Source organism: Neodiprion fabricii, chromosome 3 (genome assembly GCF_021155785.1).
Source record: "Neodiprion fabricii isolate iyNeoFabr1 chromosome 3, iyNeoFabr1.1, whole genome shotgun sequence".
In the NCBI taxonomy this organism is placed as follows: domain Eukaryota; kingdom Metazoa; phylum Arthropoda; class Insecta; order Hymenoptera; family Diprionidae; genus Neodiprion; species Neodiprion fabricii.
Genome location: NC_060241.1, coordinates 29054819 through 29070022, shown reverse-complemented (window position 1 = coordinate 29070022; position 15204 = coordinate 29054819). Strand labels below are relative to the sequence as shown.

The 15204-nt window shown below is 37.7% G+C and overlaps 1 protein-coding gene across 3 annotated transcripts; it reads right to left on the bottom strand.

The window, feature by feature from the left end:
• Window positions 1-287: 287 nt before the first annotated feature.
• On the bottom strand, window positions 288-13952 carry LOC124177345 (1-acyl-sn-glycerol-3-phosphate acyltransferase beta). 3 transcript variants are annotated; one of them, XM_046559652.1, is made up of 7 exons: window positions 13838-13947; window positions 13537-13757; window positions 4793-4978; window positions 4013-4146; window positions 3387-3568; window positions 3066-3231; window positions 288-2786 (listed from the first exon to the last, which is right to left on the bottom strand). In XM_046559652.1, exons 2-7 carry the CDS (start codon window positions 13599-13601, stop codon window positions 2623-2625), a joined length of 897 nt encoding a protein of 298 aa, XP_046415608.1. In that variant the 5' UTR covers window positions 13602-13757; window positions 13838-13947; the 3' UTR covers window positions 288-2622. The 3 variants fall into 3 exon arrangements, with proteins under 3 accessions (XP_046415608.1, XP_046415610.1, XP_046415609.1); XM_046559654.1 differs by lacking the exon at window positions 13537-13757 and having other exon boundaries at window positions 13838-13952; XM_046559653.1 differs by lacking the exons at window positions 13537-13757; window positions 13838-13947 and adding an exon at window positions 5410-5759.
• Between the last annotated feature and the right edge of the window lie 1252 nt (window positions 13953-15204).

Genomic DNA, 15204 nt, shown 5'->3' with positions numbered 1-15204 from the left:
GTCGGCGAACAATCTCACGTTTCTGACAGAGGATTACGAGTGATAGAAATGTCTGACAGGCGTTACGCTTTTCCTTCGCAGACGTTGGATCATCTTGTTCTGGATTGAGTGAAGCTTCAGCTGGGTCCTCGAACTGGTAAGTTTAACACTTTATCGACGTGACACATGCTGTGAATCCACTTGTATTTGTTCGAATCATTGTACAGACGTGATTACTCGAGATTCTATTAGATATACAGTATCAATCAATGGGACTTGAGCATGAGGGCGGCTAGTGTACTCGGCAGTTATAGTTTAAAATAATTTATTACAATAATAACAACATTTCTACACGTGCTCGCCACTACCTACATCATATACGTAATTATATCATAAACTACAATAATCAGTACCATAACTGTATCAGTACAATATACGTATAATATTATCAACTATTCGTATACGGATAATAAATAAGCCCTCACATCAACTGTCGTGTTGATCAACAGTTAGAAATAGTGTATGACGTGATATTTAGTACAGAAAAAAATATACCTATATATTTATACATAGTTTGTCGTTACCGCCTAATGAGACAGACATAACTACATATATACGTAGATGCATACACGCTTTATACGTGTATGCACACCAGGAACAATGCAGCGGAGATTGGAAAAAGTTATTCTGTACATTTTTCTCTTAAACTATTTACCAACTTGCCTTTTCATCATTACCGACTTACACTATTACACAATGGTCATGCACGTTGTGTGCGGGGTAATTAATCTAATTCCTCAATATTTTCACTTACACTTTAAACCGTTTTTGATTGCTGATCAAACGACATCAGACTTTCAAAAGGAAAGTGTTTGAATAAAAATATTTGGCGCATTCCGTTGCAGTGCACTGATTGTACTGAAGCTGAGAGTTTATATTCCGAAATTATTGGAAAATAGAATGAGTTGAACACAGATCCAATTGTTGATTAGCGGTTCACCAACAGGTTCAAAATGTTCTTTATAAAATAAAAAAAAAAAAAAAAGCGTTACAAATGTTACATTCAAAGGCAGCGGGCAAAATTTTTCACGATGTTACAAAAAACAACATGTTTTGTGACCGTCCGCCAACTGGGATATATGATTTGCATTTAGATGATTAATATCGATATGTCTGCGTTACTTGGGTAAATGACAATCACCACTGAATAATTCTTTGGGTTATTACAATAACGAGGTTCTCAATCGCGCGTATATTCTAGATTTATTTTAAGGCCACTATAATAGCTCAGGATACCTAATTCACATTCCAATACTTACACAAAAACTACGTATTTACAGAGTTCGAAAATCAATGTACAACCACGAACCATCGGAAAACCTTGATTATTCAAAATCTTAAAAATTTATTGTAATGAAAAACGAAAAAAAAATAGAAAAAACGGGGTTAAAAACACCCAAAGTTCTTAGCCATTCGGACTAGTAAAGTTTTGTCCTCAAAATTTCCAAAGTTTTGATAAATATAACAGAAGAAGGTGTTTTTTTTTATAAGAAACTGTACGAATACATTCGTATTTCGGGAACCAGAAGTTATGTTGTGTCACGAGACTATTTGAATTGCGCCGGTTCATTTTTGTCTTTCCTATGCGTCGTATTAATGTCATGACAAAAATTTCTAGAGACCATGAACAATCAACACCAGAAAAATATTTCACATTAATCCGAAGTAGTCGGAGTATATACATGAGATTAGTCCCTGTTACCAACATAAATAATAAAGTTTGTGCACAGCTGCTGTGGGACTAACCAGCGAATGTGCGTTAGGCTTAAATAATAATCTACATATGTAAAGATATCGCTTTTGAAAAAAAAACATCAAAGATCTCACAATCAGTTCAAGTAAATGGTGTTGGGATCCAATTTCACCCATACCTTCAATTCGATTGGAAATCAATTCACCTTGATGAAATAGCCGACCTAAATTTAAACTCTATGAATTTTAACCAAAACTCGAACATGTTACCAGATTTCTATTTGCAATCTTAAGATGTTTAAAAATGAATCGCGTTAGAATTTAAATTGAGATAGAAAAGAAAACGTAATTCACCCGACATTTACTCTTCTTCATATGCTGTACACGACTTTTACGTAATACTATAATTGGATATATGATCGGTCGTAATTTGGATATGTTAGTTTTGTTTCAGTTCACAATCGATCGTTGGTAAACATTTATATGCATATATCGCGTATACAATATAACAGGCGTGTGCGTGATAGACGACTTATATATTTTTTTCTTTTTTGCTTTCCTTACAATGTGTCGACATCATCTAAAAGTCGGTATAAAAAATGTTGTGCGGGATATTGTATACGTATAGCGTTTACACGTATACAACTGTTCGAATTTTTCATGTAAAATAGTTGTATGTGGCAACAATCGATTCTACTAGGTACACGAATTCTTACTGTACCGACGCCAAGGTCAGTAATCCAAGTTTCCATGGAATTTCCAACTCTACGTGTGTTTAAAGTATGACGCTGGCATTAGTCAATATATTTGCCATTTCGTCTGGATCTTCGTGCACTGTCTCTTTGGATTATCATTACTACAATTTTTTCCCCATAAGTTTCCTTACTCTCATTATTTCGAATTTGTATTGTCGACATGTAAAGCTAGAACTTCCTGAGAGGTTTCTTGGAAAACTTTGTTCATTTTATCGTAGGCTTCATCCATCAATTCCGCCATATTGTCCTTTGTCATTCCGACTGTGGAAATTGGTGGTAAAATGGTGATATAACTTTTTCCTGGAAATTAATTAACCATCGGTGAAGTTTAACACAGTATCCATTATAGTCCGGGCGAATGTCACAATTACGTGGACTATAGGTACAATTGTTAAAACTGACATGGGTTTGTATTGCTCTCGGGAATGTTAGAAGATAGAATAAAAACCATACTTCTGTCGTCAGACTGTAATTTCCCGATGTAATTAATAATCGTTTGATATACCAAAATACGTATTTCGATGTTTTGGATTCCCATGAGTTCAACTATACGAATCGCGACATGAAGCTCCGACTTACCCGAGCCAAACTTCTTGAGGTTGTCGTTGAGAAAATAGTACTTCGAAACGACGACCGGTTGAATCGGGGTCTGGGAGGCGATGGCGACGTGGAAGGCGCCTTTCTTAAACGGAAGCAGCGTCGTTCCGGAGTGCCGCTTACCCTCAGGAAATAGACAAAGTTTTGCCTGATAGAAGAGTTGTAACATTATTGGACAATTGCTGAGTCGTACAAATGCAGCTCTCCTCTTATTTCAACGCGCTCACTGAAGTTCAATTTCCTTGTATTATTCCTCAATTGACAATATAATCGTATATATTCAACGGAGTAGACCGAACTGACCTTTCTGTTATTGATAATGTCCGCCGTCGAGTTCATGGTGCTATGTGCTTGCTCAGCTTGCCGTCTGTCGATGAAAATCGTACCCCAAAGCCAGGAGGCGAGGCCAAACGGCCCCAAGTAGAGAATCTCTTTTTTTGAAATCACCGTGCATCGTTCCAGCACAGGCCACAACTCTGCCAATACTGTGAATGCAAAATTTGTTTAATATAAAAATCGGTTACGAGGGTTAAATCGATCGGGTCAGGAACTGATTTAACAATGGAAATATGCAGTTTACGTCAACGGCATTACGGTAGAAAATATAAAATGATACTATGGGTAAATAATAAAATAACCGGACTATCAACACTCTGACCAAGAAAATAATTTGTAAACAATAATGGTTCTTGTTCGAACGAAAATAGGTCATCTTACAATTAGTCAATCTCAGTGCACTAAATTGTCTAGCTCTGTATTTCGATTGCCGTACGATTGTAAATATTCATAAAAAAAAAATGTGAAAAAATGAATCGTCTAGTTATTCGACGAGTCTAATCGCTTACGCAGTTCCACGCAAAAGGCGTGTCCATCTACTTGGTGTTACGCATACATTGACATTAATTGATTACAGCAATGACAAGGTTTACCGCAAAGATCAAGTCCGCTCTGGTGATTGATCAACACCACACAACCCGTGTCTTTGACGATATTTTCCTTCCCACGAACATGGAATTGTATTCCCAGGAGTTTTGCAATTTGTCGTGCTCCCCACGCAGGTATGCTGTAAATTAAAGCTCACAGTTGCATATATACATATAAATATACGTACTGCCGTTCCTACGTAGAATCTTCGTGCTTGCTACTCAAGCTGTAGCTAGTTTATACTGATTTGACCTGGATTTTTTTCATCGAAGGTATAAAAGTTTACGGATGCGTATACTGAGGGAGGAAGTCTATAGTCTCGATTTTTTAATTAGTTTTTCTTTTTTTTAACATTTCAAGTCTGAATATTTTTTAGTTTGAATATTCACTGTTCGAACACCCGACAGAAAAAATGTAGCTAGTAAAAAATTAATGCACACATTACGGGAGAACCTTTGACTCATTAGCGGTTGGCAACAACGTTACACGTAATTATTGTCAGTCACTACGGTTTTGTTATCTCATAAAACGAAACGTTGTTTAAGACCTTAGATAAATATTTATAGTAAGTAATTCTGAGTTTTCAGTTTCCTCTATATTCGAGTGTCGAAACATTTTCAATAGTCAATTAGGTATACTCAACTGGAAAATTTTAAGAGCGGTAAACTGCCTACTCTAGTGTAAAAAACATGTATGAATTGTCCGCTGTAATAGAGTGGAAAATTAAAATTGACGTTACGTCGTAAGTACGTGTCACGGTTAATTACTAAAAGAGCGTTACTCACAGCGCATTTTTCCAATGTCCTGGCTGGAAGAGCATAATCGGTATGCACCATGTCGCCGCTATTGCACTGAGAAAAATAAAGAGTACAAATTTAATTCGATATCTTGCTGCATCGCTCACAGCGCAAACTACGACCAGGAGTAGCAGGAGAGCAACGCCGATGCTGCTGCAAGAAACACCCAGGACCCTAAAAAAAAAAGGAACGATACCGTCAGGATCTGGTTAAATCTGGTAAGCATGTTGGTTATATGTACGTTTCCTGAAGGCAGTATAGTGACGACGCGATTGTGCTGTATTTTTCATTTACATAATTTGGTAAGGCAGATAGGAAGCTTAAAATTTCAGACATCGTTGGGTCAGGAGGTTTCGAAATTTAAAATTACAAATAATTATCGCCTGAAATGAATATTGTACAATTTTGACTTTTGATGCCGAAACGTTTTTTCTACTCGCAATTGTTCATGCAACGGAATTCTCGCAAATCTGATCATCGTTAACGTGCGACATATTTGAAATTGCACCGATCAGCGTTAGCTGTGAAAGTCAGTCAAGGCTTCATTCATTCGCTGACGCTTTGATTTTCGATAGTGTAGATAGTGCAAAAGCCAGACTACCTACCTATGTTGCAAAACTAAGGATAATTGACAACATTGTGCACGTAGCCTCGATGAAACATGCATGCATTTATCACTTCGAACGCGAATAAGTACACAGGCTTAAGGCTTTGCCATCTTGACACCGTAACGCGAGTTGAATAAATATCGGAGCACATTTCCATGAGTAAATATTGCGTGAGGATGAATAGGCCGATGTGAAACTTAATTCATGGATTCCTCGTGAAGGTGTGAAATTCATTGCGGCGTCAATGTTATACTTAAAAGAAAAAACAAATTGACGACGACACCAACTTTTGTATAAAATCGAACCCACGAAAGAAAACTCTGATTTTCATGAGAATATTTAAGCCGTAGCATCCGTTTTGTACCTAACTAACACCGTTTCCTAAAAAAGATTAAATAAATTGCGGATACAATTTCCACCTTACTTTGAATTTCGGGTCTGAATAAAGTTAAAATTATTAACGTAAAGTAAAAACTTGAAGTTTGTATTGTTTGCGTATCGGTTCGGTGTTCCACTGAGTGGAGATCTTCACCATGCACCCTCAGCTACCGTCTTCACTCATCCATTGAAATTTTGTAAGAGATCTTGACGCGTTATACTTGACGTCGTGGCAACTAAATTTGAAAGAGCTTCTGAACCCTCAAGTCTAACTGCCGTCGCCGTCGAGAACCGCGAAGCAAAAGCAGTTCAGGACAGTTATATAATATATACAGGCGTATTGTTATATCTGACACTTAAACCAGGACGACGCCTGAGGCTGATTGCCCCCCGAGATTTACTGACAATGTAGGATTCAATAGCGTCGTGACGTCACTACCATACAACACGCACGCCTTGATCTGACTCTCGTGCATTGTTACCTGATTTCCGCTCCAATAATAATCGCGTCCATCTCATTTCGTTACCAACGGTGAAAAGACCGTTGAGACGAAGATCTTATACAATTGTGATATTTTTCACTCCGACTTTGTTCGCCTGCAGCATTATAAATCAGTAAGCGAATGAAATCGAGATATCGTGAAAATTTATTCGATTGAAGAACGACTGGTCCTTTGTAATGGATTCGCGTCAATAGACTTAAGTCATCCTTCTCTTGCGCAAACCGTAATCAATAAAAAATAAACAGATCATTTTTTTGCGACTTATCTTTTATTCAACGCCCTGAAATGCGCTTTATATAGCTTTTTTGGGATAGGACAGCACGAGTTATCGATTTGTATGAAATTTGCCGAACGGGGCACATATGATTAACCGCAAGAAATATATATGGAGGAATATAGCAAGATGGGCTGGAATTACATTTAATATTTGCTATTACAGGAGTGCGGAATACCGAAATAAAATTTCTACCGCGTTATGGATACAGTAGTATAATATACTTTGTATACTCGTACGTTACGGCCGGTATAAAAATGTGCTCCAAGATGACGTTCCGTATCTCCGCAGAAACCATTCAGTGAATTCACATAGATGTCATTTCATATCTGAGATTTTATTTCTTTTCCCCACGTTCTATACGTCGCGATATATAATAACGAATCGATACTTTTCAAAGTGGTCATCATTCGCGAGAACTGGGTCACTGTTCGTTTGCAACTCGCGAGTCTCAGAGTGTAGAATTGTTGCCAAATTTTCTGCCTGATGCTTCATTGTTTGACCCTCGGGACTCCAATCATACAGCGACGACAACTGCAGACCAGCTTTTACAATATCACCTGTCATCCACTACTTTGACACTCCAAAAAAAACATCCGTTTGACATTCCGTTTCGAATTCAAGTTTTTTACATTTCATGTTCATAGTTTCAATCCGGCGAGCCAGGAATCGCAAAACGTAGAAATGTATTGCCGAGACTGATACTAATGGGACAAAGAAAAACCGCAGATCGGAAGATATCCGTGGTCTGAGTTGTTCAACTGAGTCCTCTCAGGGCAACGTTGCTAGACTTCGTTTAGGGCAAAAACCGATATTAGAGGAAGAAACCCGTGCCTGGTCTTCTCATTAAGACGTATCGACCGGCTGTGATCAGTTCCGATTCGCTACAGAGGAGCGAATCATTTGCGTAACGGAATACAGTTATTCATACCGTGTCTGATTTATATTATCGCGAGCCTTCGAGAAAACCGTGGTACGCGCATCAGTAATATTCGACGTAAAAACTTATACACATTGGAACATCTCCGTCGCTGAGAATGATCGTCGTCGTGATTCTAGGCAATCGCCAGTGTCGTTGGAGAACGAATTTATGATTGAGCAATGTTGATACAAATTGCCTGTAATTTTTCTCAACCTTACGGATTTCGTATACCTTCGTTACACAACGTCACATACAGCAATCTCGTTGTTGGTATGATTGCACGTGATACGAGGCATAAGAAAGCTGACAAAAAGAACACAATGACGCAGTGGCAGTGATAGCGTTGAAGAGACGAGTGCTTGCAGCCGCAGAGATATAGATACGTTGCATGTCTATTGTTCCAGCTGGTAAGAAAACCTGCCCGATGACAAAGTCAATAAATTAAAACGGTTCCGCAGATTGGTTATCATGTTCTATAGTTCGACTGAGAAAGTTATTATAATTCAGAAGTAGAGTCGTACTTATAAGGAGACAGGGAATTAGAGGGTCGGACTGTCAAAAGAATCGCCTGGTTTAAACAGCCTGAACCCTGACGAAAGTTCGAAACGCAGTTTAATAACTTCGGGTGAAAATTTGTCCTTTGATCGTACTTGCGGTAGCTAACGACGTTATAATTTTAAAACGCCAGAAAGTGCATACCGTGTACTTGCAGTTTGATATTCAGTTATATAATGCTAAAAACCGAAGTGTATCACCCGGACTTAGGAACAATTATGTTACATGACACGTACAACGCGACGAAAGATTAAAATTTAATCTCTTACCAAGCTTAAACGATCATCGTTATCATTATCTCAGACTTCGGGTCAAAGAGTTGAACTCGGAACATGCCGACCACAAATCGGTGATATAAATGTATCTAGAGTTCACATTAGGTGCAAAAATCGGTGGGACAGATCAGCTTCGAATGAGCAATATGCCGATACCTCATCAAATGGAATCACTCGTGTAACCTACTACCATTAATTTACGCTGAATTATTTAAGTAATATTGTTATTAAAAAGGCAAATGCACACGTATCGAATATCGTTTCTCCGAGCGGATTGGAAGACGGCGAAACTGAAATCTGGCAATACACTGAGGTATGTAATATGTGATACCAGGAAATATTTGCAGAGGTTTGAATATTATCTACTTAGAAATGATGATAATCAGGATTATCGAATCAGTCAATCAGCGAGCGTAGGTTTCAAGTATCTAGCTATTAAAGTATCAGTCCCTTGATACGATCACGCCGAACGCAATCGCGGCGGTAATTCTGTTGTGGGTAATCAGGATTTTAACTGCATGTAATTCTTGTCAATGCATGTGACGGATAATTGCCAAAAGAGACATACTATACAATTATATCTCTGCAAAGGCAAGAGGCCAATAATTAATTGCCAACCCGACTAATCAATTCTACTCACATCAGCAGTACTCTAACCCAGATTCCCTCAGCATTCAGACTATCTTACGCGAAGTTGCAATACAGTTATCCAAGTTAGATACTAAATAATAACTTTCAGTTGCGACGATGCTTTGTAACGAACATCACCAGAATGATGAACACTGGATGGACTTTAATTACATGTTACCCGTTCGAATCTAGCTTCATATGTGCGGATGAGGCTTTTATTACTGTTTGAATATCGTTGCTCCTATAGATACGTTATACGCACACGGTTGCTGCTAATACAATCTGTTTTATTCCATAAGTTGTACAGGCGTGATAATCAGTTTTTCGTACGCCATTTCCATTTGGTGGTGAAAAAGGCGACACGTGTACTAGATATAAAATAGGGCCAACGATTACATATAGATCGTTGCTGGGTAGTCTGAAAAGGAATAAAACAGGAAAGAAGTTAAGGCAGAACGTGTTCCTCAGACGTATTCAATGTGTTTAATTATTACGGTATAAAATAATAAATTTTCGGATACAATTCTATGCTGCTTATTCGTCAGAATATCTAAAGATAATTCGATTGAAGATAGAATTTACGAAAGTACAAATAATATGCACATCACAAGGCAAACTCAAGTCGACTCCTCGGTCTGTATGGTCTGACGATTACATATGCGATTACAATATTCCTGACTATAGAGCGTATGTTACTTTTTAAAAAATGTAGACGAATACGCCAGACTAGCTACGTCGTATTCAGAATTTAGTTCACAAGACCATTCGAGATTGGAACAGGTTAAGATTGGATTCAAAAGACGTAATGTTCTCGTGTAGCATGATAAGACATCAATAGATACCCGGTTAATATGTAATTTACAACATTGCTCGGTTTTTAATCAGATATGTAAAACTGAAATTGACTTATTTTGAAACTGCAGCCATTCGCCAAATTTGGGATTATTCTTTGAAGTGATAAAATGGTGCCACAAAGGTGGTATTGATCGTAGGGATCAATCATACGACTCGCATATTTTTGAGCTCGCTTCATTCAAATCAAAGTTCATGAAGTACTATCTAGATATCTACCGACGCACCCTGGCACTCGCTCCATTAGATACTGGTTAAAAGTAAACAAAATTCTTAATCATCCGATTGAGATAACGAGTACTCTGCGCCTATCTCTTGAGCTCGCGATGGATTATAATTCTTGAACATTTTTTTTAACAACTACCTCAGAACTGTTGGATGAACGGTATCCCCGTATTTCTTTTTGCCTACTCTTTCCCAACATCATTTCCGAAGAGCAGCTGACGCTGAAACGAGACTAAATAACCTACTTAGCAAATTGCAGGAAATCTGAGAAGCGAATTAGTTCTGACCAAGTAAGTGGTTAATTAAAAAAAAAACACACTTTGTTCTTTGCGAAACTGTGAAAATGTATAATTTGTTTCGTACCGTTATTTACTGACAGATTTTACACGGTTCGCCGAACGGCAAAAGAGCTGCGTGAAATTTTTTTGTACAAAAATTGGCTTGTATAATTCGGTTCTACCGACAGAATATTGTCTCTGCTTCAAATTTTTGCTAAATATTGGGATATGACTTTGAGTATCAAGGGCGTACTTTCTATGCGATCTGCTCGCTTTTCCCACATTTCTCACTTGTCAAACACCGCAATATGATGACTTTATCGTAGCTGCTAATCAAGCTGGCTGCATATATCTATACACATATTAACTGCTTGCAATCTGGTATAATATTTGATCAGATACCTTATCGACGATTTTTTTTTTCTTTTCGTTTTGTTTCTCTTGGTTTTCGTAAAGTGGAAAAAGGTTGTCGATCACTGTACTTATGACATAACGAATATAATCATCAAGAATATTCCGTTCATATCGTATTTATCTTGTTGCAAGAGGTTTTGCTGGGATTACATGAAATGTATAAAATCTCAACAATTTCATTTAATTCATATTTACGAGCGCATGTCAATCGGAGAAATGGTAGAGCGTCGCAGCTACGGTAACATCTGCAAGCCGAGGAACCAGAATCGCTATACCAAAATTGCAGTACAAATGTACATAAATTAATCAGTGACTTAAATTTTTTCAAAGATGAACTCGAATACCGTATTTCAAAGAGAACGAAATGTATGTTCAGCCGCTAAAATTGACTTGGTGTTCTGTGTGCGGTACTGACGTAATACTCCATATGCGGAAAAGACGATTCGTTGTATTGTTCATCTGTCGAATAAAATGCTTTCTGTTTTGGGAATAAAATAGCGTTATAAAATTTCGCGAATATGTTGTTCCGTTCGTTTGCATAGTTATGTTCATACCTGTATTGTACATTGTACGTATAAATGTCAAATACATCACAGTCCCAAGTTTTAAATTCACAATCCATAAGAACACCGATCAAGGTTGAATTTTTTACGTTTATTTTCACACACACGCACGCACACGCATGTGAAAATAAATTGAAATATATTTAAGTAAAAAATAAATGTGATAATAAGCGTAAACAATTATTTATACATTCCGCAGTTGCCGGAATCGAAATTCGATGTTGTCCAAAGACGCAATTAACGTAGAAAGGAGAAATGTCAATCGGCATTCCTTCGTATCACGTCTCACGCTCGAAAAGTGATTCTATTCTATCAGAAGTGTAATTTTATCGGGGAAACAATGAAATACTGATTTTGAATATTTTTTCATGCAATCGACTCTTCGTGACTATGTTGTGAACCCATTTTAATTTCCGTCGATGTTGTTTCCGCTTTACATCTTTTCAGAACGGCACTTCGAGACGAATGAAAACTTTTGTATTTATACTCATTACTTCCATCATCCTTCCATGATAAATGAAAACTTAGGTTTACTTTCGGCGTAAACGATTTGTACTCTAGTCTAGTCTAGATTTAGAAAATCTTTGCGACAGTGATTTCAGGTCTGCTATCCAAGCATGTTCTGTGGAGCGTTTATCGCACTTCTTACATAGCGTGCGTGACGCGATAGTGTGTACACTTTAGGAAATAACAGTGAGAAGAGTTACACGCGTGATTGTACGTACATGGTCATACGTACACGTACAGTGCGATAAGATCTGCCGATGTGCTGTGCGCTGACCCTGTGAGCACAACGCGTGTTGTTCTTCGGTAATCAATGAGCTGAACAGATTAAATCTATTCGCAGGTCCAACTTCATCGGTAAGAGACTTATATTTTTACTCGTTTTTATTCTCACGTGATTCAGTCCAGACAATCACTCGACGTATTACACAGGCATAATACGTTCAATATTAGACCCACACATATCTAGTTGAATTGTTTAAATTACGGATAAATTTTCAATTACACTTCCGCACATAATATATAGGTATGTATATTTTACGTGCATCGACGATATACGTGGGAGTCGCTTGTTTTAAACGGTAATCGTGAAACAGACGTCTGTAATTTGGTGTGAACAATGTACATATTATGTCTTGGGGGTAAGGGTAGATATGACTAAGGATATATGTTGGAATAATCAATGCGTCCTGATCCGCTTTCGGAGGAAAGTTTCGTCCTTCGTGAAGAGTATAACCTTTATGAATGAGTGATGAATCGAAGTAGACGCAATATTTCCGTTCCACGGAAATCTAATGTCAGTACGATGGCCGCGTACTGATATTGGATTTAATTATACTCCCCCAGTTAAATGTTTAAAATGTATCCTAAATATGAATCTGAATCGTATATTGTTGTATCTTGAGAGTGTAGAGTAAAATGAATTCCCGGAATGTAATCATGTGAATACACATTTTTTATTTCTAAAGATCGTAATATGACGAATGACGTACGACTAGACTTAGAATTTTTCCCAAAAATTATTCGTCGAGCTAATTGAAACGATTATTTCTTTTACATCACAAGCGAATTTTGGAATTTTCGTCGATGACAGTTGGCGATGCAACTTCTTGCTTCGAACTGCGCAATAATCTACAAGCTCTGCCGTTGAATCTTCTCAACGCTATCTGTGCATATTTATAAATAACAATTTCTTTAAATATCTTAAGTTAAACAGATGTAATACATGTACGTGTGTACAATCATTTGCAAGTGAATGAAGTCGAGTAGTTGAGCCTGCGAAATTCATACTACACTCAAGTGTGGCGATTGACGGCGAAAGTGTTGCCCAATTATTGCGCAACACGTTCTAGCTGTAAAGTGTTCTTTGATTTGGATTTAAAACGTTCCTTAGCGTAGCTACTTCGCTGTTTAACCGATACAAAATCATCCCTCTATACTATCAGGATAGGTACTCTACCTTTACAGTATATAATTTTTCCACTAGATGATCGAAACCGCGAGAAATCGCTAGGCGGGTGAATCAGAACCTAACTTCGAAGTTTGAATATTAGTAAATATCTCTAGGGGTCAATCACTGTCGAAGCAAGTCGCGAGATTTTTTCTTTTCCAAAACCTAATATCGACTAGAAACGACCGTAGCCAAATACAACCCGTATTTTAAATATGCTTACAGATATTGATAGATTCGCATTGTTCCAATTCATTTATGAACAATGAATCAGAATGAATTCAAAATTTCCAATACGTACCGACAAGATAGATTTGAAAAACGTAGAGGTATAACGGGAGAGATTGGTTGTGTTTTATCCAGCATGATAGACAAGTAGTCGAGAGTTTGACAACTTTATACTCTGCGTAATTGGATGAATGTTCAGACCTTCTGGATGTGTAAAACTTGACTTGAAATTGTTATCACGGACTCTTCGCGATGAATTAGATTCGGTAGGTTTAAATCAGACGTATTCATTAGCTGGCGGTACATAAAAGAAGCTCTTATTGTCAGTGCACTTAAAACGCGTTACTATTTATTAAACGTGTCCTGATACTTACATTATAAAGAATCAGTAGTAAATAAAAACCACTAACAATCACTACCGTCAACTGTCGAACTTGCGATACCGTTCACTCCGCAGTCGGTGTAGTTCCTCACTAAAATGACACGAACCGACAGACACGTGCGCTGTATCGAGCGAGAGTTCTTCGGGTGACTTCGGGAGCTTTCGGTACTCAGGCAAAGCTCTCCTGCGCCTGATTACGCCAGCATTCAATTTTCGAAGTGATATTGATGATCCTTTACCATTTTACAGATTCATCTTGTATTTTTAGTCGGAAGTTTAAGACATGTACGATCGCATTCGAACGCCGTTGCACGGTCGGCCTCCATGTCGCACACTTACAATCAGCCTCTAAAACCTAATCAGCCATAAGCGTTATCTGTACCTGTCGTGTTCACGCACGATAATATATTGTGATTTCATAACTAGTGTTATTCGTGATACAATTTCACGGCACGCGGTACTTGAGAAATAGACGTAATTATATTGTAAGGATAACGGATACGCAGGAAACGAGCTTAATTTCATGTACCGATTATAATTACTGTAATTAGCATAATTAGCGACGATGTCAAGCAATCGTCGATTCGGTGCCGGTGGATAGGGACGTTCATTAGGTTGATCGAGGACCCTGAAACCACGTATGAGGGGGAGTAAGGCATTGGCATTTGAAATGAACGAGCTATTTGTGTTTGAACATATGTACGTGTACCTTTTCGATAGCTCGTAATAGTAATTCCGCTTTGCCGATACTTCGTTTCCGGAAGTAACATACCGTCAATGAGGATGATTCTTGAAGAGGATGATCTCCTTCTTTTTCTCACAGGAAAGTCGTAATCGTAGCTCTGGCTAAATCGATTTTCACTGTGAGTATAACAAATTATAAGCCAGACTCACAATCAGTGGAAGGACTTGAACATTTTTCGGTCGGTAAATATTTTGCTTATTTTATTGCTGTACACTGAGGAAAAAAGTTATCGAACTAAACAGCTAATTTTTTTGATTTCCATTTTATTTGGTTTAAACAATTTTTCCTTAGACCAACCACTTTTTATTTGAAAGAAAAATATTGATGCATTGATTTCAGTGCTGTATGCTTTCGAGTTCGATATATTCCAAACAAGTACATATATGTATTTCATAGGGTTAAACTAGAACTTTTCGGAACGAAAACTTCACTTGAATCAGCAAATCTCATTTAATTCGTGAAAGAGTAGTACTTTAACCGCTGAACACACGGTTCAAAAGTACCGAGAGATTGGAAACAATAATCCCATGCTTGCTGAAATATTAACGTTATCGTCAAATAGTATATTTGGCCCAATGTGATGTTGGTCTGACGTAATCAATGATAACTATGAT